The 22341-nt window shown below is 42.9% G+C and overlaps 1 protein-coding gene across 1 annotated transcript in view; it reads right to left on the bottom strand.

Annotated features, from left to right (window-relative positions):
* Positions 1-3008: 3008 nt before the first annotated feature.
* The window catches only part of nhsl1b (NHS-like 1b), a 69044-nt gene continuing 49711 nt past the window's right edge, over positions 3009-22341 (bottom strand). Inside the window, exons 3-7 of the mRNA XM_037685863.1 lie at positions 21546-21673; positions 18823-19027; positions 10457-13738; positions 7328-7460; positions 3009-5091 (exon numbers count right to left, since the gene is read on the bottom strand). Of these exons, the coding sequence (XP_037541791.1) occupies positions 4470-5091; positions 7328-7460; positions 10457-13738; positions 18823-19027; positions 21546-21673 (4370 nt within the window). The 3' untranslated portion in view covers positions 3009-4469. The remainder of the gene's footprint in view (positions 5092-7327; positions 7461-10456; positions 13739-18822; positions 19028-21545; positions 21674-22341) is intronic.

Below are 22341 nucleotides of genomic sequence, written 5' to 3'. Positions count from 1 at the left end.
TGATGTTTGTTCAGAAACTGGGTTAATTTTGTTTTCTTAATTGAATATTTTATACTTGTAATGTGGAAAACTCAGCCAGGACACGTGAACGCACCGATTTCCACCAAAATAACTTAATTAAGTGCAAAGTTATGGCTCTCACTTTATAATGAAAGGATCAAATTAAGCTTTATATGAACCAGAAGGGATGCAGCACCTGTTTAGTGTTCACGTTTAAAGTTGAATTTTGTTTGTTGTAATGTGTCCGGCAGCTCAACGAACCAGAGTCTCTGTTCTCAGACGTTTAAAACGTGTCAGTAAATCTGGACCAGTCATCAGGGATGATTTTATTCTGCATCCTGATGATCGCACCATCTCACGTGTGAATGTTTATATATGAAGCACTAAATCAGAAGAACTTGCCTTTTTGAATATTTAATATAATGCGTTTAAAGGGAAGCTACAATGATGTGAGCACTGCACAAACACAACTTGTTTTACATTGTAAAAGTTTATTTTACGAATAATAAATATAACTCATTAAATGATCAATTCTGTTCATTTATTCTCCAGACGTTCCTCTTAAACATTCTGATTGTCCTCCACACTCTGCGACCTGCAGCGATCAGCTCCGTGCTGAGTCGGTCGTTTTATTTGTGGCAGGTTTGTTCCCAGCATCGTGTTCAGACACTCAGCAGAAATTACATCTTTCTTTTCTTTTTTTCCTCTTCGACACAAACGCTGATCTAAAGCTCGTCGGGCGTTTGTAAAAAAAAATAAAAAAACGAGTGTTTAATGAGATTTTCTGTTTTAATCTTTAACAGTTGAATTTATGTGCGCCTTCACAGCCTGAGAGGACGTAGAAGATGGAGTGTGGAAATGATCGCTTATAAATAATTAACAGCAACTTTAGTATGTCATGTTCTCTCATCCCACATCAAAGACTTTTTCCTTGAATTAAAGCTACGTTGGAAATATTAAAAATAAAAGTTTATAATAGTTTCTGGGCCTGTTTCTAATGTAGTTGTTCAACTTTAATGCTTGAAGATTTTCTGGATAAAACGCGGCTGAAGCTCGTTAGCTGCACACAGAAGGGTGGACGTTAACTTCCTGTTTCAGGGGCGTGAGGCGCAGCAGATCGTTAGCAGCTGCCGGTTGAGTCTTGAAATAAGGAGCTTCCTAAATGCACCGAAAATATGAAGCATTCACACGACTGTGATCCGTTTTTCTTCAGTACGTTTTTCAGCATTTTTCACGTTCCACAATTTTTGTGATATTTCAACAATGTCAATGTTCAGCTCTGTCAGGACAATCCTGTTATGACTTTTGGTGTTGGTGCAACTTTAGCTTTTTGAAATATTTAGCCTTTTCTGTCATTTTCTCTGAATTGAGCTAATTTACAACCTTTTACAACTCCTTTCACATTTTGTTCTGGTTCAGCTTCCTTGTGCAAATCTAAACTTTTTTCCCCTCAGCTATTTTCAGTTAATTTCAGCTGTTTTTTCGGCTGTTTTGTGCTTCTTTCAGATTCTTTCTAAGAACATTTTTGTGTTTCTAACTTCTTTTCGCTAATTTCATCATATGTTCTTTTCAACTGATTTCTGCTAGTTCGAATTTTTTCAGCCACCTTTTAGCTGTTTTATTGTAATTTTAGCCTTTTCAGCTAATTCCATATGTTTTGCACTCTGTTAAACTGTTTCAGCCTAATTCAGCAAAAACGTACTGTACTTCCTTCTGGTAGTTTAAGCTTTTTTTTTTTTTAGCTACTTTTCAAGTTTTTTGTTGTTGTTGCTAATTTCAGCTTTTTTCAAATTTCCACTTTTTTGTCCTCATTTCTGCTTCTTTCAGCCTAATTGGGTAAACATGTTCGTTCTGCTCTTTTCAGCTACCTTTAGCATTTTTAGATAATTTGAGCTGTTTTCAGCAAAATTTCCATGTTAATTTCTGCTAATTTCAGCCTAATTATCTTATTTATGCCAACTTCAATTTGTTATGCTCCTTTCAGCTACTATTTAGCTCTTGTGATGCTAATTTTAGCCTTTTCAGCTAATTCCAATTTTTTTTTTTTTACCTCATTTCAGTTCTTTTTGCTTCCTACTGGTAGTTTAAGCTTCTTTCTGCCCTTTTTTTGTTGCCAATTTCCAAATTTTTGTGCTCATTTCTGCTTATTTAAACCCATTTCAGCAAATGTGTTCGTTCTTCATTCTTCTGCTAATTTAGGCTTGTTCTTCCATTTTAGCTACATTTTTGAAAAATTTTAAAGCAAATTTCAGCTGTTTTTCAGCAAATACTTCTGGAATAAGCATTCACGCTGCATTTTCACAGGAAATGCAATTTCTCTAGTTACAAACAGATGAAAAAAGATGTTAAATCTATATTTTCCTGTCTAAATTGCTTTATTTACTTCTGTTTTGTGGGTCAGAAATGTTTGGAAACCACTGATCTACAGGGAAAACATGTTAAACTTTTAAAAATGTATTGTGAATATTAAGAGATATGACAGAAGCACCAAAACGAGATCAAACGTTTTTGAGCAGATCACTTGCAGCAGCGCTGCTGATCCGGAGCTTGTTAATAATCTTGATTTATCTACTCAGCTCAGGTCAATTGATCCTTGTAAGGAAACTGTAGATGTAGTTGAAAACAACAGGACAGGAGGAAGCAGTGTCAATAACCCGATTAAAGCAGGAATAAGTTGGTATCGACTCCGCTGACAGCCAGAGGGAGGCTGTTTGTGGAGCGACAGGACAGGTGAATAAAAATAGTAAAAGGTGACCCGAGTCTTTTCCCCTGGGAGCCTTGGATGTCAGAGTGGCTGAGTTCTGCAGGGTAAGGGGCTATAATTCACTCTAAATCCTAACGGGATGTCCAGAAAGAGACTGATGACCTCACTGCAGAGAAGGGGAGGGGCTCTCCTCATGACAGACAAGCGAGGGTGCCATGGCGACGGTGTTAATTAGACCATGATTTGGGGTGTCGAGGCAGATGGCCTTGAATCACACGCAGAGAGAAACGACGGAGACGTGCTCTTTAAATATCTCAGATGTTTATTACACAGACAGTCAGAGCGCCTCCACTCCCACTTCTTCCTCTGTCGATCAATCTGTTCCCAAACCTGTGGGATTCAGACGTTTAGCGAGAGAAGTCCGGAGCCGAGCGCTAAATCACAGCCAGTCAGGAGCTGAGGGGCTCGTTTTGGTCACAGACGATTAAACCACAGGGCTGCTCCGTCTCACGCCTGTCAGCCCCCCCGTTTATAAATCTGAAGGAACCACATTTACTCAGCTGTGAGCGCCAGCGGCAGATTTACATGGAGCCATAAATATTGACATTATTGCATCTTTGAAGCATTCTGGCATAAAAACTATCTGATAGGGCTGGTAAATGTGGTCTCTCTCTCTTTCCCAACGTTTGTTTCTCAGAGTCCTCCATCAACTTCCTGATTGACCAAAGTGATGAGAAAATAAATAATAGTCTATATAAAAAAAAGAAACCACTCCCCTTCAACAAACAAGGCTCTAAAAATGTACAAACTCTAAAATAAAATCCCTTAAAACTTATTTCTCTGTGTATTTACAACGGAACTAGGAAGAAGGAAAAGACTGAACTTTGCAGAAACGTTATAAAAAGCGTTACAGAAGTCATTTAAGTGCCATAAAGTTTTAACAGATCTCATCATGTGGTGTCAGATGATCAGACTGTGCTCACATGAACAGAACAGTTCTGTTTAATTAGTAAAACTCTTTGGTTACCCACAAAAATCTAAACCTGAACAATAAAAAAAGGGATTTTCTTGCTATACATTTATAAGATCAAACTCCAGACATGTAAAATAACTCTTTAAAACATATAAACAAAAACAATCTATGCACAGTGCAACACCTACAAACAAACAAACAAACAAAAAAATCACTTTTGTTATTCTTTTCCGTATGATTTTGCTGATTTAGTTTAGTAAAGTCCTCTCTGATCCCACCACTAGGTGGCAGCACTGAACCTGCTGCGCTTCCTGTGAACTCAAAACCACTAAAAACCTGAAAATCGAGCAGAAAGCCGTCGAGTTTGTACCGAGTAGCTTTCCGGCTGCTGCACCACGTCCTCCACATGTCGTGTCTGTGCTTCTTTCAGTCACTTTCTAAAGCAAACAGCAAACCTGCAACTTTGTTTTTACTACTCGGTGCAGCGGAGTTCACATGTCCAGACTCCACACTTCCACCTGTGTGTGTTCTTGACTCGGTCCTTGAAAGAAACTAGGACGACAAAACACAAATAAAAAGCAAAATCAAGAATTAAAAGAGATTAAAAGACTAAGAGAAATGGAAGGAGAAAATAAATTCACAGGAGCTGAACCAGTTCTCCACCTCAGACTGTTCTGCAGTCCACAGTGAGGTGACCACTGGGCTGGCATCATGATGGGGGTGAAGGTTGGGTCCCCTACTGGCTCCTCTTCCAGCCCCCTGCCTGCTTACGGTACATTAGCGTCCAGCTCATCATGTGCCCGTGGAGTCTCTGAGTGCTGGGAGGGTCTGGACTGCCGGTCCGGTGTCTCCGTGCTCGCTCTCAGCCAGCTCCCCCTCCCGCTCACAGATCACAGTCATCGGGCTGCTAAGGATGCGGCTCCGGGCGTTGTATTTGCTGCTGGCAGCAGAGGGGGGGATGCGAGAGCGTCCGTACTTTGACCCGCCAAAGGAGTAGGGCGACGAGGTTGGCGAGGACAGCGTGAAGGCGTCGTAGCGGTTCCACTCCATGTCCATCGCCCTTTTGCCACGGCCGGGGGAGGTGGACGGGCTGGAGGGTGAAGCAGGGGGGTCTAACGCGCTGTCGGAGCACGTCCGTTGGAAGCGTGGGTCAGTGGAGCGAAGCATCTCGGCGGCGGACATCCTGAAACTGGTCTCGGAGCGGCTTCCCTTCTTCAGGAGGAGAGCCTTGAAGGTGTCGCTGCTGGTGGAGGACTTACGGAGGTTTCGCTGGATGGAGCCAGCCTGACGGGGCAGAGAGGACACCACCACAGGGGACGTGCTGGTGGGGGTGGAAGGTGGGGACTGTGAATTGCTCCCAGCCCGGGACTTGTCTTCTTCAGACTCCTTGCGACCCAGGATCTTTCGCTTTGACCTGTGGACCAAACGACGTTCAATGAGTTTTAAATAAAACTGAGAAATGATGACGTTATAAAGAAACCCTGAGTTTTAACAACAGAAGCCGAGACTCGGACCATAATTACATTAATCACACCAAAAACTGAAGAGCCCAGAGCAAAGTGATAAACACCTCAGCCCTGCACCAGGGGGCTGACTGCAGCGTGACGTCTGCACGAAAGCTGCCAGAACGAGGGCCAGCAGGTAATCAGCCTTATTAACCTGCGATACAGAGGGTCACACTGAGGGACTCCTGCCAACCAGTTAAAGATTGGTTCTGCTGCACCCCCCCCCCCCTCTTTCTGAATGTTGGAGCAGAGCAATGTGAAAACTACAGATTGAGTGATAAGATAGAAAAAAAAAAAACGAGTCTGAAGGTAAAGAGATAAGAAAAGGCACAGCTAGAATCTATAATGCTGAGGTTTGATTCTCAAACAAAAATCCTCCACACATGACAAGCTGTGAGGGAATAAAGCTGCTGAAGGTCAGAACAAGCAGGACGACTGCAGGAAATGAGAGGTTTGTGTGGGAATCGGGGTCCTCTCCGTTATAAGAGCGCAAAGCCTAAATTCAGCTCTATTGTAGCAGGTTCCCTCTGTGCGTTCCCATGTCACGTTAGCATTGCATCATGTGTTTGACAACACGCGTGAACTCAGCCAACTGCAGGAACTCCATGCTGAAGAGGTGGCACCAGAACAGACAGCAGCAGTTCTAACAGCTTACTTAACGCAGCTGAAATACGAGCCACAGCTCGGAGCACTCAATTGATTTCTTTCTCTTGACAATATTACGTCTAGTTTGGAGCATCTCCCTCAAGAAAAGTTGTTTTCTGCTGCAGCTTTCAAGGACTTGCATCAACTTACCTCCCAAAAATGGGGAAAATATGAATAGGGCTGGGCGATATGGAGCAAAATTAATATCTCAATATTTTTTAAGATAAATCGTGATATACGATATATCGCAATATATTTTTCTTTCCATAAAGTAATAACAAAAATATATTTCTGAGTCAAAGCCAAGTCCCAGTTGTCACACAGGTACAATTATTAACAAACAGCTGTTATTGTACAAAATAAATGTCTAAAAAATAAACTACATATATTAAATAATAATCCTCTTGAGCTGCGCCGCCTTCACGACGTTAGTAAGCGTGTGTGAAGCAACATGTGAGGGGCTGTGTTTGTACTCAGGGAGGGAGAAGGAGGGGCCGCCTGAAGTTGGTGGCGCAGATGGGAGAAAAAGAACTACACGGATTTCCAAGTCTAATTATAACACAATGTAGAAATATCGATATAGTCCCATCTTATATCGCGTGTGAAATTATCTCGATATTTTTTAAATATCGAGATATCGCCCAGCCCTAATTGGCAACGCAATAAATAAAAAGGGTAAACGAAGAGGGAATGGTGTATCTGAATATTTTTACAAACGTCTATGTATAATTTGTCATTTCACACTACATACTAGATCTCACTCATCATCAGCACCACCAGGAATCTCTCATCTTGCCCTACATCTGTGAAATGATTCTATACGTTAAATAATACCGAGGCGTTGTGAAGGAGGGGCAGAAACATCATGGCTGTACGTGTGACGGCGGCGCCGTAAATGCATCAGAAACCTGCTCCGAGTAGATAAAATCCTGTGAAATTAAATCCTGGGATGCTCATGAGAACTCCCAACTGCTGCTGCTGCTGCTGCACGTGACTGAGAACTCAAACTGCATGAGAAATTTATGACGAGCACGCATGCATACATGACGGAGAGCATGAGAGGTGGTGCGTCCAGGAAGAGGGATGGAAACACGAAGACAGAAACGTCTCCAGTGGCTTCTAACCCAGATTAGGGCCAGAGGGTGTTGATGAGTTAAATAATAAATGAAGCGACGGTCTTAATTTATTTCTTCTTGCAGAGAATGAGCGACGTGACAACAGACGTCTTGATGAGGATTTGATTCCGACTCATTTAGGCTTCTGACATGACGCTGTCTGATTTTTTTTTGATGCTCAGAAACAGAAAAGGCTACTCTGTCCTGGACTCCAGCTGAGTGCCATTTGATCCGGGTCAAATGGTCAGCTAAAGGGTGACACGAGAAGGAACATGAAGTTGATAAGACTTGGAAGAGGGTTTGGTTTTATGAGGAGATGGACAAATTAAAGCCACAAGGACAGAGAGGGAAATCTAAAAGCAGGAACAGAAGGGTGCATCGTTACCTGTGTATCGCGGCGAAGAGGTCGTCTGTGGTTCGGGGCCGGTTCGGAGTCGGGGTCACCATGATCTCCTCGGGCTCCCCGTTGGCAGGTGGAATCGGAGACGATTCAGCCGTGCTGGGTTCAAAAACTTCGCCTGAAAGACAAACCGTTCCACTTCCTTACAGAATGCCAAAGAAGCAACGCACAGTTTGGGTTCGCTCATGTGTCCGTCGTCAGCCTGCTGCCTCCGAGAGCTGAAGAACGGAGGAGCTTCCAGACTGTCTGCTCACATGTTCTCCTCCTCTTCCTCTGCACTCACATCTGAGATTCAGCTGCCCGAGCCGCTGAATGCAGTCACACTTTACCCATCCTCCCCTTCATCTCCTTACCAGATCCCTCCCTCCCCCGCGATACGATAGAGTCCCTCCCCCCAACCACACACACACACACACAAAAAAAGCATCTCCCCTAGGACACTTGCCCCTTTCCTTACCTCACAGAGAAGCTGGGATGAAAAGGAAGCAGGACAGAGAAAAGCATTTGAGTTGATTAATATAAAAATAAAAAGCTGTGAAGAAAGAATGGATATTTGGACAAAAGATGGACGACGAAGAGGAGAACGTGTGGGATGGTGGGAGAGAGAAAAGAGCAGCGCAGGACAAAATAAGGGGACAGTCGCCACGATTGCACTGCTCATAAAATTCATAAGGATGTTTAGAGGAGAATATATGATTTCATGAGGCTGCAGCGCGGCTCTCACAGAGATAAGCTGCTTCTTCCACTCACTTTCCACAGTTTTTAAAGCTTTGAGCGCTCCTGAAGTTCAGCCGCTCGGCTTTGGAGGGGAAACAAATTTCACAGCTGTTTATGGAGCTGGCAGCACAAACACCAGGCAGCAGCACGACTTCCAGCCGCAAGAGATTACGTCTCGAGTCTTCAGTAAGAAGAAACGACATTTAGAAAATGATTGGAAAAGTGGGAACATTTTAATTCTGTACTTTAAAAAGTAATTTAGTTAAAAATAAAACTAGATAAATGAAATCATTTATTTTCTGTGAAAATGCAGTGTGCGCGTGCGGAGGGCTGAATGAGTTCGCTAAAATTTGCTGCAGAAGTTGAAACTAAAGCATTAGGCTAAAATAAACAGAACACTAGCTAAAAGCTTAAGTAGCAAAATACTAGCTAACATTAGCTAAAAAAAATGTTTTCTTCTTTCGGCTGCTCCCTTCTTCAGGGGTCACCACAGCGAAATGAGTCGTACGAAGACTTGGCAATTATTTTTATGCCGGATGCACTTCCTGATGCAACCACAGACCAACGAGCTACCACAGCCCTCTGTGTGGAGCAGAGAGCTGCTATCTAGGGCACCCGGGGGAGCAGTTTGGGGGTTAAGGGCCGTGCTCAAGGGCCCAGAGTGGGGCAAGTGAGGGTGGAGGCAGGTGTGGGTGCTTCACCAATCCCACCCACATTTTGATGTTGTCAATACCGGGAGTTAAACCCGCGATCTTCCGATCACAGGCCCGCCTTCTCTAACCTTTTGCACTACCATTCCCACCAGCTAACATTAGCTAAAATGTAAATTAGCTCAACATTAGCTAAAAGCCAAAAGTAGCAAAATACTACCTAAAATTTAAAGCTATCTAAACATTAAAAGTAGCAAAAGGCTGTCTAATAGCTAAAAGTAGCAAAACGTGAGCTAAAATCTAAAACCAAAAACCTAAAAATTGTAGAATGACAGCTAAAAGTAGAAAAGGTAGCATAATAACATAAAAATGGGCCAGTAAGGTGATGCAGATTTTAAATAATTTTTTTATTAAGGAATTTGATAAATGCTTATGGCGGCATGGTGGCTCAGTTGGTGGAGCTGTTGCCTCTCAGCGAGAAGGTTGCCGGCAGGCCTGTCACGATAACAAATTTTGCTGGGTGATTAATTGTCTCAGAAATTATTGCGATAAACGTTAATATTGAAATTTTTTTTGTTAATTTGTTTTGTGTGTAGTACCTTTGTTTGACCACCAGATGGCAGTATAAGACTGTTTGAACTGAAGGATGGATAGTGAGGTAAGGAGCAGTGTGTCTCTAAGAAAAATGGGAGGGAGGCCCCTTGACGTGACATGGGTTGTTTCTCTTTCCTTTTATTCGGTTCTCAAAATGGCGGATGCTCGGTGTGGTTTGAGCTCTTTAGCATAACATTTTCACACAAAGCTTTTAATAAAAAAAATCAGTAAACAAGTTGTCAGCTTATTTTTGCAGAGAAAAACTTTTTAGATGAATGCACAGGTTTCAGCCATGAATTTTGGAGCTTCGACAAGACGGAATTTTTTTCTTTGAGGTCAGCCTGTTAGCTTAGCTCGTAGCCTAGCTGCTTTTAACAATCCAAAAACATGATTTTGAATTGTTAAAATGGATTTTAAAGAGAACGGGAGGGGTCAGTGAAGAACACCGGAGTTGAGCCTTTTTGTCATCCGGAGTCTTCAGTAGAAAGAGAGACATGAAAAAACGATAAAGCCGATAAATGAAAATGAGGTTGATAATTTTCTTTTATCATGCGATTAACTGATTTATTGTTTATCACCACAGGCCTAGTTGCCGGGTCAAATCCTGGCCCGGGGCCTTTCTTGATGGAGTTTGCATGTTCTTTCGGTGCATGCGTGGGTTTTCTCCGGGTACTCCAGTTTCCTCCCACAGACCAAAAACATGCATGTTAGACTGATTGGTAACTCTAAATTGTCTCTAGGTGTGAGTGAGAGAGTGAATGGTTGTTTGTCTCTATGTGTCCCTGTGATGGACTGGAGACCTGTCCAGGGTGTCCCCTGCCTCTCGCACAGTGACTGCTGGACACCAGCAACCCCCGTGACCCGAACAGGAAGAAGAGGGTAAAGATAAGGGATGGATGGATAAATTATATTTTTTACAGAGTAAATATTTGAAAAAGTTTCAAAATGAGAAAAATACCAAAGTTACAAAATCAAAAGTCATAGTACCATCTACTGAATGAGCTGAATGGTTTGATATATAAAAAAAAAAAAGCTCAAACAGCACAAAGTATGCAGAAGTAATTTGGTTGCAAAATATATGCAGGAAAATAAAAACAGGGAAAAATTGTTGTTAACGTTTAACCAACATTCTTAAATTTAATCATTAACTCACTTGTATCATCCTCCTTGGAGCTGATGGATTCTGTAACGCTGCTTGTTCCATCTCCCTCCTCGTCTTCTTCTTCATTAATATCTCCATTAGGACAGACTTCGTGGTCATCACTCATCTCCTGGTTTGGAGGGGCACTAATGGAGAACTCCTCCTGAAATTCAATTAATGCCTCACTCTTTTCTGTTAAAAGCTCTGAGCTTTCTGGAGTGTCCTCCTTCTCCTGGTGCTCTCTTCTCTCCTCTTTCACCTCCTCCTCTGTTTGTCTTTGCAGTGCATCCACTTGGTCTTCTGTTCTGGTATGAATAGTTGTTCCCTCATGAAGAGGTGGAGCATGTTCGGTGATTCGTTGGGGGTTAAATGGAGAGATGAAGGAGAGTTTGGGTTTCTTGGAGACTGCTGGGGGCTTCTGTTTGCTGGGGGAACTTTCACAGCTTTGTGGAGGACTGGGCAATGCTTTAACCAGAGAGTAACTCTGGTGCTCAGTGTTTCCATTCATGACAGCACTATCTGCTGTTTCCTCTGGGAAACTGCAGTCTAGCGACAACTCCTCCAAAAGTTTTGACACGGGCGATGGTGAGGACGTCCGCAGCTCATCTTCTGCACAGCTGTCCAACAGGGTGAACACAGTGGAATTCATCTGGGTGTAAAAAGACTCTAGGGTCTGCGGTTTTAGACCTTGAATGGTTTTCATCGTTTCCTGAGCTTTGATGTGATCCAAACTGCCGTTGATTTCCTTTTCTGAACGTTTGACTGAACGGAGCTGAACACTCTGCAGGGCAAACGGGGTAATGAGGGGCTTAGGTGACTTTGTTGGGCTGGTGGCGAGATCAGGTTTAGGAGCAATCTTTGCTGCCTTCTTGGGGAAAGAGAATGCTGGTACAAGAGGAGGCAGAGGAGGAGGAGGAGGTGGTGGAGGAGGAGTGGGCTCTATGGAGGGCAGAGGAGGGGGAGGAGGAGGACTGAGGCTCCCATTGAAGGAAGAACTAGTGTGGATCAGTATATCAGGAGAGGGAGGAGGAGGGAATTCTGGGGAAGTGCAGCAAGCAGGGACTGGACTCAGAGGGGTATCCCAGGGAGTGTACGGGAATGGGTCAGGGAGTGGCGGAGGAGAGGGGGATTCTGCATCAGAACTCAGTGGTAGAGGTGGAGGGTAGGGCGAAGGAGGGTTGAGAGGGGTGCTGAAAGCTGAAGAGAGAGGCAGGGGTGGAGGTGGTGGTGGGGGAGGACCGGAGCTCTTCAGTGAGTCCGACGTGTTGGAGGAAAGTGAAGTAGAGGAGGAGGAGACAGAAACTGAGGACAGGAGAGAAGACTTCCTCTCTGGCACTTTGGGTTTGGGCCGGCTGCCTGAGGGAGACCTGCTGATGAGAGCGGGGACTGGTGTTCCAGCTGTGGGGGTGTTGGATTGGCTGGAGTAGCCACTGGATGGAGAGGTGAGTCTGTGCACCCTGTCTGGTGAGGAGCTGGAGGGTTTGGCCTTCATCGACTCCCCTCCCTCCTGACCTGGAGCTCCCTGGGCCTGATTATTGTGAATTTCTCCTCCATTCTGTAAGGCTTCTGTGTGAACCACAGCCGGTAGGTTTTCTGTGCCCTGTGCCGGAGGAGTCCGCGTCCTCTGGTCTCCATGGTTACGAGGGTACTCCGTGTAGTATCCCCAGGAATCTGCATAGTCAGAACGTAAGCTGCTGGTATCGCTGTGAGTTGGCGTCACGTGGCATAAGGAGTATGCGTTTGACACGCCGCCACAGTTAGCTGCCAGTGACGCTGCAGAGCTACATGCGCTGACGCTACTCTGACTACGGGACCGCAGCACCCAAGGGTCGTCATAGTCGCTGCTCGGGCTGTGAGAAGGTGAAGATGGTGAGGCGCCTTTTCCCTTGCCTCGTCTCAGTCCCATCTGTAAGCTCTGCTGCAAGCTGGCAATGAGCGTTTCATTGAGCAAACCATGGGGCTCATGAGCTCCGTTGAGGGCACTGACGCCCCCAAGAGGCTTTTTTACTCCAGGTTTGCGTCTGAGAGAATCTGTACGAGATGGGGGAGGCGGAGGCTTTTTAGACTTGCGGAGGGAGATGCTGCGAGACAGAGAACGGTCACTGTACAGGCTCCCAGAGTCCTCCTGACTGCCCATCTCACGGCACTCGTACATGCTGTGTCGAGTGGCCCGTCCAGCTGCTGCTCCGTGCCCACTACCGTGACTCCGAGAGCGCAGGCCTGAGTCCAGGTGCATGGAAGTGAAGTAGCCATCATTGTCCTGGGAGTACAGGGAGCTGGAATCAGTTGTGGTCCTGGAGGAGTGATCCAGGCTGCTGTATAACTGGTTGATAGGAGTGGAGCAGCTGGAGGTCAGAGTGCGGTGTGGAGCTACCACATTTTCAGGTGTGTCGTAGATCCATTGTTCTTCTGGTGGACAGGATGGAGGAGAGGGGGCTAAGGTGCTGTGACTGTGAATGCTGCTGTCTGAGTGACCTGACTCACTAGCTGGACCATTCTCCTGTGCTATGTGTTTAGGAGTAGATGTGGCCAAAGCCGGGCTGGTGTAGCTGTGGGAAAAAGCTGCTGGACTAGAGACCAGTGGGTTTGTGTTAGTGGAAGAAGTCATAATGGGTGGTCCTGGTGAGTTGTAAACTGAATTTGGTGACTGAGGTAAATGAGTGGACGTCTTGAGGGTAATGACCTCCGTGGAGCAAGACAGGGTGGCACTGGGGATGTAGGAGGTGGAATAGGCAGCATGAGGGGACACCACACATGCTGTACTGTCATCCCACTCACCGGACTGAGTCCCCCTCACCTCCTGAGACTTGGGCCTGGGCAAAGAGTTTGTCCTTGGAGCATTCCTCATGTGTACCACTGTACCGTCAACCTGAAACTTTCCGATCTGCCTTTGAGGCCGATCTTCTGACTTTATGGGTGTACTGCTGTAGATGGGATCGGCACTGAGGGATACCCTGGCGCCCTGTCGGGGCAGACTGTGAAAACGTGAAGGGTCTCCGTTAAACTGATGCATCATTAAGACGCCGGAGCTGTCTGTGCTGGAGATGGAGATACTTCCTGTGGAAGAGGAAACAGATAAGCCTGCCATCTGAGCAGCAATGCCCTGTCCTCTCTGCGCCCGGATCCTTCTCATGGACGGGGGTACGATCTTCACCTCCTCCGTCTGGCAGCTCGTGTCTCTGGTATCAGAATGTCGGAGGGTTGAGTTGACGCTCCCAACTCGGCCCAAAGTGGAGTACTGTCCTGGAAGGAACATGGAATGTGGCCGAAGCTCTCCGCCTCGTGCTTTTGTTGCTGTGAAACAAACAGAAAAGATAAAAATGTCACTGTGAAGTATGACATCCTCTTTCTCCAGCAGTCTTTCCCCTGCTCTTCTCCATAACTTCTTTGCCTACAAAACCTCCTGGTCAGCTGACTGGACTTTCAGATAAACTGTTCCCAGAGAAGCTTTTAAATTAGATTTGTTGTAGTCCTGTCATTGGTGTTAATGACACCTGGTCTTCTTCATTAAGGAGGAAATGACATGAGGGGAAACAGAAATACGACCAACGCACTCTGAATCTCATTCTAGCTCAGTCCAACAGAAAAAGCCAATTATCTCCTGGGGTCTGGTGAAGCACGTGGCAGCCAACGCGTCTACATCAAAAGCACAAGCGTGCGTGCACAATGTTCCGAAGCTCAAACACAATCACGAACAGCAAAACATAAACTAAATGCAGATACAAGGACACAAATTGCGGACGCCACAAAAATGCACACCGACCATACCTGCTGGTGCACTGTTTGAATGTGTTTCTCATTTGTGGTGTCTCTCCTGGTGATGCTTGTACCCCAAATCAAACACACTTCCTGCGTCCTTTCCTTTCTCATCCCCTCTTTCTATCTCCGCACCACACATACACTCTTCTCCCTCCTTCGCTAAAAGCTGAACTGACAGCTTGGCTGCTGCTGCTCCCGCGATAGATTAAGCTGCAGCTCTGGTGCAAAAGCAGGGAGGGATGAAGCACTGGGACAATTACCCCAGCTCCAGTTATCATGACAGTCAGATGTTGTAGTCCGCAGGGCACTAACCACACTTTAAAGCTCTTCGCCTTTGACTTGAGACGTTCTCCTGAAATGCTGCTACCATGTGACATGTAAACAGTGACGCTGCACCGTCTGAGCTCAGTGTCATTAACACCCAGTTCAGCTGAGTAACTGTGGTTAAGAGACATCTGGACTGTCATATTTATATAAAGTCCACAACTTTTTAGACTGTTTTAAAACAACAGGATCAAACTATGATAAATATGACTTATATTAGAGTTATCGCACAAAACCTGTATTTTGGAAACCCCAATTTTATTATTTAATGAAAATAACTATGTTAAAAAAAGAAAATAATTATAGCTGGGAAGACTTCATAGCTGGTTTTTAGCTGTGAATGATTTTAACTGGGTGGAGAGCAACTGAGGACAGAGACTTCTACAGAAAACTGCCATAACCTTAAACGAGCCTCTTCCTCATCATGTGTGATAAATAACAGAATAAGTTTGAAGACGGGTCATGCAGAGTTGCAGAAGAGGTCAGTTGGGCGAAGTAGAGCTCCACAGTTAACCATACCTAGCTCTTTGTTGATGTTGTCAGGCAGCCCTGATATAGTCTTTCTGCGTTTGACCTTCCTGGGCCGGCGGGACACGGTGTCAGTGTTAATGAGGGAGCGCCGGATGCTCGCCTGGCGATCAAACACTGCCCCTGGTGGCCGGGAGAGCGAGAGCGTAGAGCAGACGAACACACAGGCAAACAGCAGTCGGTTAGTCAGAAGGAACAAAGTCAACAACATGCAGAGTGTTTCAGGTTTTACAAAAAGCATGCAACGTTAACAGGGCAGGGAACACGAGGGTCAGTTCAAACAAGTTACAAGAAAACAAGTTCCCACTTCTAGGCCTGTCACGAAAACAAATTTTGCTGGGCGATTGTCTCAGAAATTATTGCGATAAATGATAATATTGTTTGAAATTTGACAATAATTTGTAATTATTGTCAAATTTAAGAAGAAATGTTGGTTAATTTTTTATGTGTAGTACCTTTTTTGACCACTGAATGGCAGTACAAGACTGTTTGAACCGAAGGATGGATAGTAAGGGAGCGAACAGTGTGTCTCTTTAAGAAAAATGGGAGGGACGCCCCTTGACGTGACATGGGCTGTCTCTTGTTCTCGTTTTTCGGTTCTCAAAATGGCAGATGCTCGGTGTGATTTGAGCTCTTTAGCGTAGCATTTTTCACACAAAGCTTTTAATAAAACAATCAGTAAATAAGTTCTCGGCTTCTTTTGGCAGAGAAAAACAACTGTTTACACAAAGTCACGGGTTTAAACCGTGAATTTTGGAGCTTTGACAAGAATTTTTTTTCCCCGAGGTCGGACTGTTAGTTTAGCTCGTAGCTTAGCTTCTTTTAACGATACAAAAACGTGATTTTGGACGGTTAAAATGAATTTTAAGAGAAAAGAGATTAATTAATCATGCGATTAATTGATTTATCGTTTATCGTGACAGGCCTATCCACTTCTCCACCTCTATCATGGCTAAAATAGCTGTATTTAGCCATTTGTCTGATTTGGTATAATAGTAGCTGACATTCATCCCCAACACACCCTCCAACACTAACAGATCCCACATCTTTGTTTAAAACCCTGGCATGCAATGCTGAGAGCAAAATGCACTCCTTTAATGAATGCTTTTTATTTGGGACACTTTTGTTCAGGTTGTGAGGAGCTTTTAACATAAACGAACTATAATGAACAAAAATATAAACGCAACGCTTGACATAGTGTTGATTAAACATCAAGATTAATGCACAGGTGTGCCTTAGGCTGCCCACAATAAAAGGTCACTCTGAAATGTGCAGTGTAATAAAAATCTTGATGCTGATTGATCAGGAATGTGTTTTTTTAAATTGTCCTTGAATTTAGAAAAAAACACTGACCTGCTCTGGATCTAATCTGTAACTAAAGTCTAGCTTTTTGCATTTGTGTATCAATAAATCTGTAAAAAAGCAAATACCAAATGTTATACTAGCTTTACCCAACAATAAGTTTGTAACAATTTGTGTTAAACTCATAAAATTTGCCTAAGCAACATAAAAGTAATTATTAGTTTGTGACACTTTTCATTTATCCTTATAGCTAAATATTCTTAAATATATACATTGGGTCTAAATGCTAACAGGGGACTTCTAATAAAAATACTGCAATACAATAAAAATAAAAAAAATTAAAAAGACGAGGTTTGAAAATGTTTCTAGAATTGTTAGCAAATATTCCAGGGTTTAAAACTCGCAGATTAATAAAGAAAGAAATTTTATTAAAGTCTTGGAAAATACATTGATTTTAAACAATACAGTTTTTAATATTTTTAAAGAGAACATGAAAACTGATTAACTGTACTTTTAACTTTGTGAAACACCAGGCCGAAGTGCAAAAACCTGACTGTTTTGGCTGGATATTTTTACCATGTATGACCTAAGAACACAAGCTTCTTCTCAAACAGAAACGGAAAATGAAAGACAGATTCATAACTTGTGGTTAATATTAAAGCCAACTTTAAAATTGAGTACCTGAGAAGGAAACGTCAGAAACATGCTCTTCATACACACATGCAAGGACAGGAAGTGTGAGGGAAAAGTGCTCAAACACAACACAAACTGCGTTTCAGGCTGGTTTCACTTCACAAGGAGTGATACAGTATCTCACTCTGAACTGCTCCTCGGTGAGCTGGTGATGGAGTGATGGTGTTAAAGAAGCAGAATCTGACATGAACACACTGTGGGTGTGTGTGTTTGACAGAATCAGTAACCTAAAGTGACAGTGGGTGGGGCTGATGCTGCGTTTGTGGAGTGGGACCACATTAACCTCTCATTAGTGTCTGCAGGAGACCGTCAGTGACGTAAACTGGCCTCGACATCAGCCGAAGGTGTTGGGGCCGACCTGGGATACCTAAAGTCTCCGAAATAATCTAACTGATACATCAAAAAAACATTTTTTATTACACACCATGCCTTCATGGCACAATCACACAGGGTGGAGAGCAGTGGGAATAAAGTCACACCAACAAGGGGATTGTGTGGACACGTTTTGCTGCGTACGCCTGTTCATCTGTCAAATGTTTGGTGATCTGACAAAGTCTGCGAGAAGCCTTGACCTCTGGATAAGCTGTCAAATGAGTTTCACACACAGACGCTCGCTTGCACATCCATAAAGAAAGGTGAAGGTCAGCCTCCTGGAGGCGCAATGGGAAGAGACGGGAATACAGACGAGTTAGACGCCCACGACTGACAGCTTTACTCTCTGGATGACTTCATACAGAAGCTGTTTAATTAGCATCCAATCAGTGTCGGAGCATAAATTAAAGAAAAAGACAGACATTTAACTTATTTCTCTTTATTTGCTGAGCTATGGAATTTAAAGGGACAACCAGCCAAATAAATAAACATCACAAACAATAGTTTAAAATTTATTAGTCTGCTTCCAGTTGTTTTCTACATATGCTGTTTCTTGACTACAGCTCCACATCATCCAATCTAAAGTATTCTGATATATGTTTGACAATATATGCTTTGAATCACTTTGGCCAGGATGTCACAGAGGAGTCGACGGGGGAGAGGGAGGGCTCCAGAAACCATCTTATCACCACAAAACTGGGTGGCCCACGATGTGAGTAAGCCACTTATGGGATTAAGTTTGTTGTGGCTCCTCGGGCTGATGAAGTCCTTTGGATGAAGGATGAAACGTTTTTTAAATTTTTTTAAAGAAACCGTCCAGATGACCTGACTTAACTTTGTTGGATTTTTTTTTACCTGGATTACTGAGCATGAACTTTGATATTCTGATATACATTACTGAGCAAAAACTTTAAAGCCACTCTTCATTTTTTTAAATTCCTTATTTGCAAGGGGACGGGTATTCTTGTGATTTCTTTAATTGGTCTTGATCAAGAGTTTTTCAGGCTTTTTGAAGATTATTCAGTTTTTCTTTGGACTTTGGTTGTTTTTTCACTAATTTCGTTACAGTCCTTGTATCGGACCAAGACAGCAGACTGTGCTTAAAAAAAAACGAGGGTAGTGGACAAATGAAGGACCAAAGCAGAAGTGTCAGGACTAAAAGGAATAGTTACAGTTGAAGAATAGTTTCTGAAAGTCGTGTCTTGGACAGATAGAAGGAAATAATCCAGCAGAGTTTAGGAGCCTTTTATGCCCCAATGATTAGGGGTTTACCAATTAACATTCTTCTGAAAATGATCAGATGCTGGACTAAACAGAAGATAAAATCAGCCAAAGTTTTGTTGGTAAGAACGAAAGGAAAAGTGGAGGAGAAGTGGAGCTCCGGTGGAGCTTTGACACACCTGTGACGTTGATGGGGACTACGTCTGTCGGCACGGCCTGAGCTGCCTGCCTCATCTTCTCCTCCGGGGTCGGGAGGGGCGCCGCCTTTTTCCACACCACCTGTCCGTCGACCTCTGACGCGTCCCCTGCTTCCCCCCCTCTCTGTGGCGTCTGACATCTCATAGAGAGCTGAGATGTGTCGTCTTCCAGGGACGAAGCCGTGGACTAGAAGAGCGCAGGAAAGCAAACAGAAAACAGAAGATGAAGGAGGAGGGCGAAGACAAACAAGCAATACACATCAAAGAGATAACTAGGAAAAGGTGACAACAGTATAACTCTAGAGTCATGACAGAACAATAAAACTGTCCAGAAGCATCACCGACAGTCTGCTCAGGGATGCATCAACAGATTATTAATTATATTTCAGTGCCGTGACCTTTAGAGAGCCAAATGGAAACAGTCACACAAACACGAGCACCTGCTGAGCGAGGAGTTGTTTATGACGGGGTAAACGCTTCGGAGCGACACCGAAGGAGGTTCATCCATGTATGAAACTGACACAATAAGAGCCCTCAGTTGTTAAAGAGAACAGTTTAAATGACGTGTCCAGGCGTTGAACTCAGCCGTTTGTCAACAGTAAAACGGTCCGTTTCAGTTCGCCAAATTGTTTGTTTACCATCAGTGATTTTTCACACGCAGCACAAATAATCACAACAAAACTTGGAAGGGAAGCAAAGCTATTGAGGAGATTCAATAAATAAAATATACCGTATTTTCCACCGTGCACGTTGCACCGCCCTATAAATCGCATCAGTCCATATTTGTCTAATAAAATGGAAAAATCCATAAATACGTCGCTTGGGCGTATACGTCGCAGGACTTATAGGGCAAAAAATATGGTAATCAAAATTGTGGAAGTTATTTATTCAGACTCTTCAGGACATTTTAACCACTCGCTTTCTTGAAAGTTGAATAGAAAACATGTGATTTAGAAAAATTGTAAAACAAAAGGGTGGAAAATTCTGTTATAAAGTTTGGTTTAAAGCCTTCGGACAACAGGAAGTGAAAGGAAAGCAAGAAGAAGAAAGACAAAACTGTAAAGCAGAGGATAAGTAGGCGAGGAGGGCAGAGTAGAGGGGGCATGCCTGAGAGTTTACAGAAATAAAAAATAACGAGAGACAAAAGGCAACAATTAGAGAGCAACAGCGTTTTGTGAGTGTCGAGGTTCAGCGCGCACATAAAATGAGTTTAATAATCGTGAAGCTAAAGAAGAAAACAGTCTAATCTGCCATGAACATGTTCATACATTTGTTTGCGTTTGAGGAATTTAAAGAAAAAGAAGCGTATCTACCCCACTGATAGATTATTTACACTCCACACTCAGTTTTTAGATTGAAGTGATTGAAAACTATAAGATCCTTTACAAAAAAGGGGACAAAATGTTTTTCTGTACTGTGACGCTCAAACCGAGATCAGGCGGTGCAAATACAAACTCCACTAATAATATAAAGTAAAGTGTCATGTGTTGTCATCATTGTATGTTCCCATACAATGACTAAATTAGATATCTGCATTTAACCCATCACACATGAGATACACCCAGGTGGAGCAGTGGGCAGCTATGTAGGTGTCTGGGGAGCAATTAGAGATTAGGTGGCTTTCTCAAGGACACCACAGCATGTGGGCATGGTGGGGAGTTGAACCTGCGACTTTCTGATCCCAAATCAGCTGCCCTACCTCTACACCATCTCGGCCCCTCAAAGCTAATGTGGCAGCGCTGGGATGTGAGATATGAAGACAATTATCACAATATTTGTTTATGTTAAACAAGAGGAATAAAACAAACAAGATCAGGGATCACATCTAGCTGTATATTAAAAAGTAACTGTGTTTAAATCAGCTTTAATAAGTCAAACATTTCATCTCAATTAATTAAAAAATAAAATAAAATCTTCAACACTGCATTCTAAAAGTTTTCTTAAGCGTCAATTGCTTTGGAAACGATCTTCAAATCTGCTTTTAAAAGTATATACTGACGTTATCTCAGCTCATTTACTTCACAATAAAGTAAGCAAGGTGTAAAATATTTTTCCACAGGAATTCAGTAGATATTATTTAGTAAATCATAGATAAATCGACTAGTTGCATCCTGTTCCTTCAATAAATCGCGTCTCTAAAAGTTCACAACAAATATTTTATTCTGCAAAAACATTATTAGAGAAAGCATGACCCTCTGATTCTTGCCATTTAGATTAATAACTCCCCTCTCCTTAAACTATCAGCTGCTAACTATATTGCTTTTCCACAAAAAAAAAAAAAAAAAAGTGATATAAACCATTTTGGCTGATTTATAAAAAAAAAAAAAAAACTTAATCTTTTTACAAAATACATCTGACAAACAGCACTCTTTAAAATTATGAACAAAAACAGCAAAAAAAAACATTATTCTCTTTATTTGAACAGAGCTGACTGTAAAAGCACAACATAATAAAAAGAAGCATTAATATGTTGACGACGAGCACAAACTCAAAGAAAGAGAAGGATATTTTTTACATGCATCCTGCTCCATTACCAGAAGTTTTGAAGATGCAGAACTTGTCTTGAAAAGAATAAACCTGTGACCATTCCTAACCACTAGAGGGCAGACCGGGGTCGTTTAAAACACTGGAGGAGAAGCCATACACTTCCACGTGCATGAACTCAAATCATTAGGACTACCACAGCTGGATATGTGTTTACTTACCTTTTTGTCATTTTCATCATCTTCATCATCCTGGAGGCTGCTGGTAGACTCTTTGGGGTCTGAGAAGGTGGGACCCTGAGAGTAGTACTGAGAACTCCGGAAACCATCTTTCCTCAACTTATCACATTCTGAAAAACAAAAACACAGAGAGGAACGGGTCACAGACAGAAACTAATGTGGATATGACACTTAAACTTCAAATTCAGGGGGGAATGTTCCTGATCAAGAACTCTTAGTAAGATTGCATTCTCTTTTGTTGGTCTAAAGATCCTTGATGTGGTCTTTTCTTTAGCTAAGGAAACAGTCTGAACAATTTGGAAATTGTAAACAAAACAGGGAAGCACCTCTCTTTTAACCTGCACTTTAAAGCTGATAGAAGAGCCAAAAAACACAGGTTAGCCATATCATTATGACCACTGATATGTGAGCCAAAACAAAAGCATCTAGAGAAATATACGAGTCAGAAAAAATCCTTTCACAGATGAAGGTCACTAGGAGGGAAACTCTAAGAGTAATACAATATATCACAACCAAAAGTCATCCTAAAGTAATTGGACAAATTAACAATTTCAAATGATTACAAGATAAATAGCTCATACAAAATTGAAGCATTTACAACATTACTCTCAGCAAAAAGCCCCACCTTCAATTATAGTTTTTATTTAATGTTATATATTCAAACTGTGCTTCTAACACAGCAAATGGAGTGTGATACATATATTAGGGTACACACAGCTGTGGAGCACATATTAGCTGTGCATAGCAGAATATGTGTGTGTGTGTGTGTGTGTGTGTG

Source organism: Nematolebias whitei, chromosome 12, assembly GCF_014905685.2.
Source record: "Nematolebias whitei isolate Nwh7 chromosome 12, NemWhi1, whole genome shotgun sequence".
In the NCBI taxonomy this organism is placed as follows: Eukaryota; Metazoa; Chordata; class Actinopteri; order Cyprinodontiformes; family Rivulidae; genus Nematolebias; species Nematolebias whitei.
The sequence above is the reverse complement of the archived record's forward strand: the minus strand, read 5'-3'. Positions and strand labels throughout refer to the sequence as shown.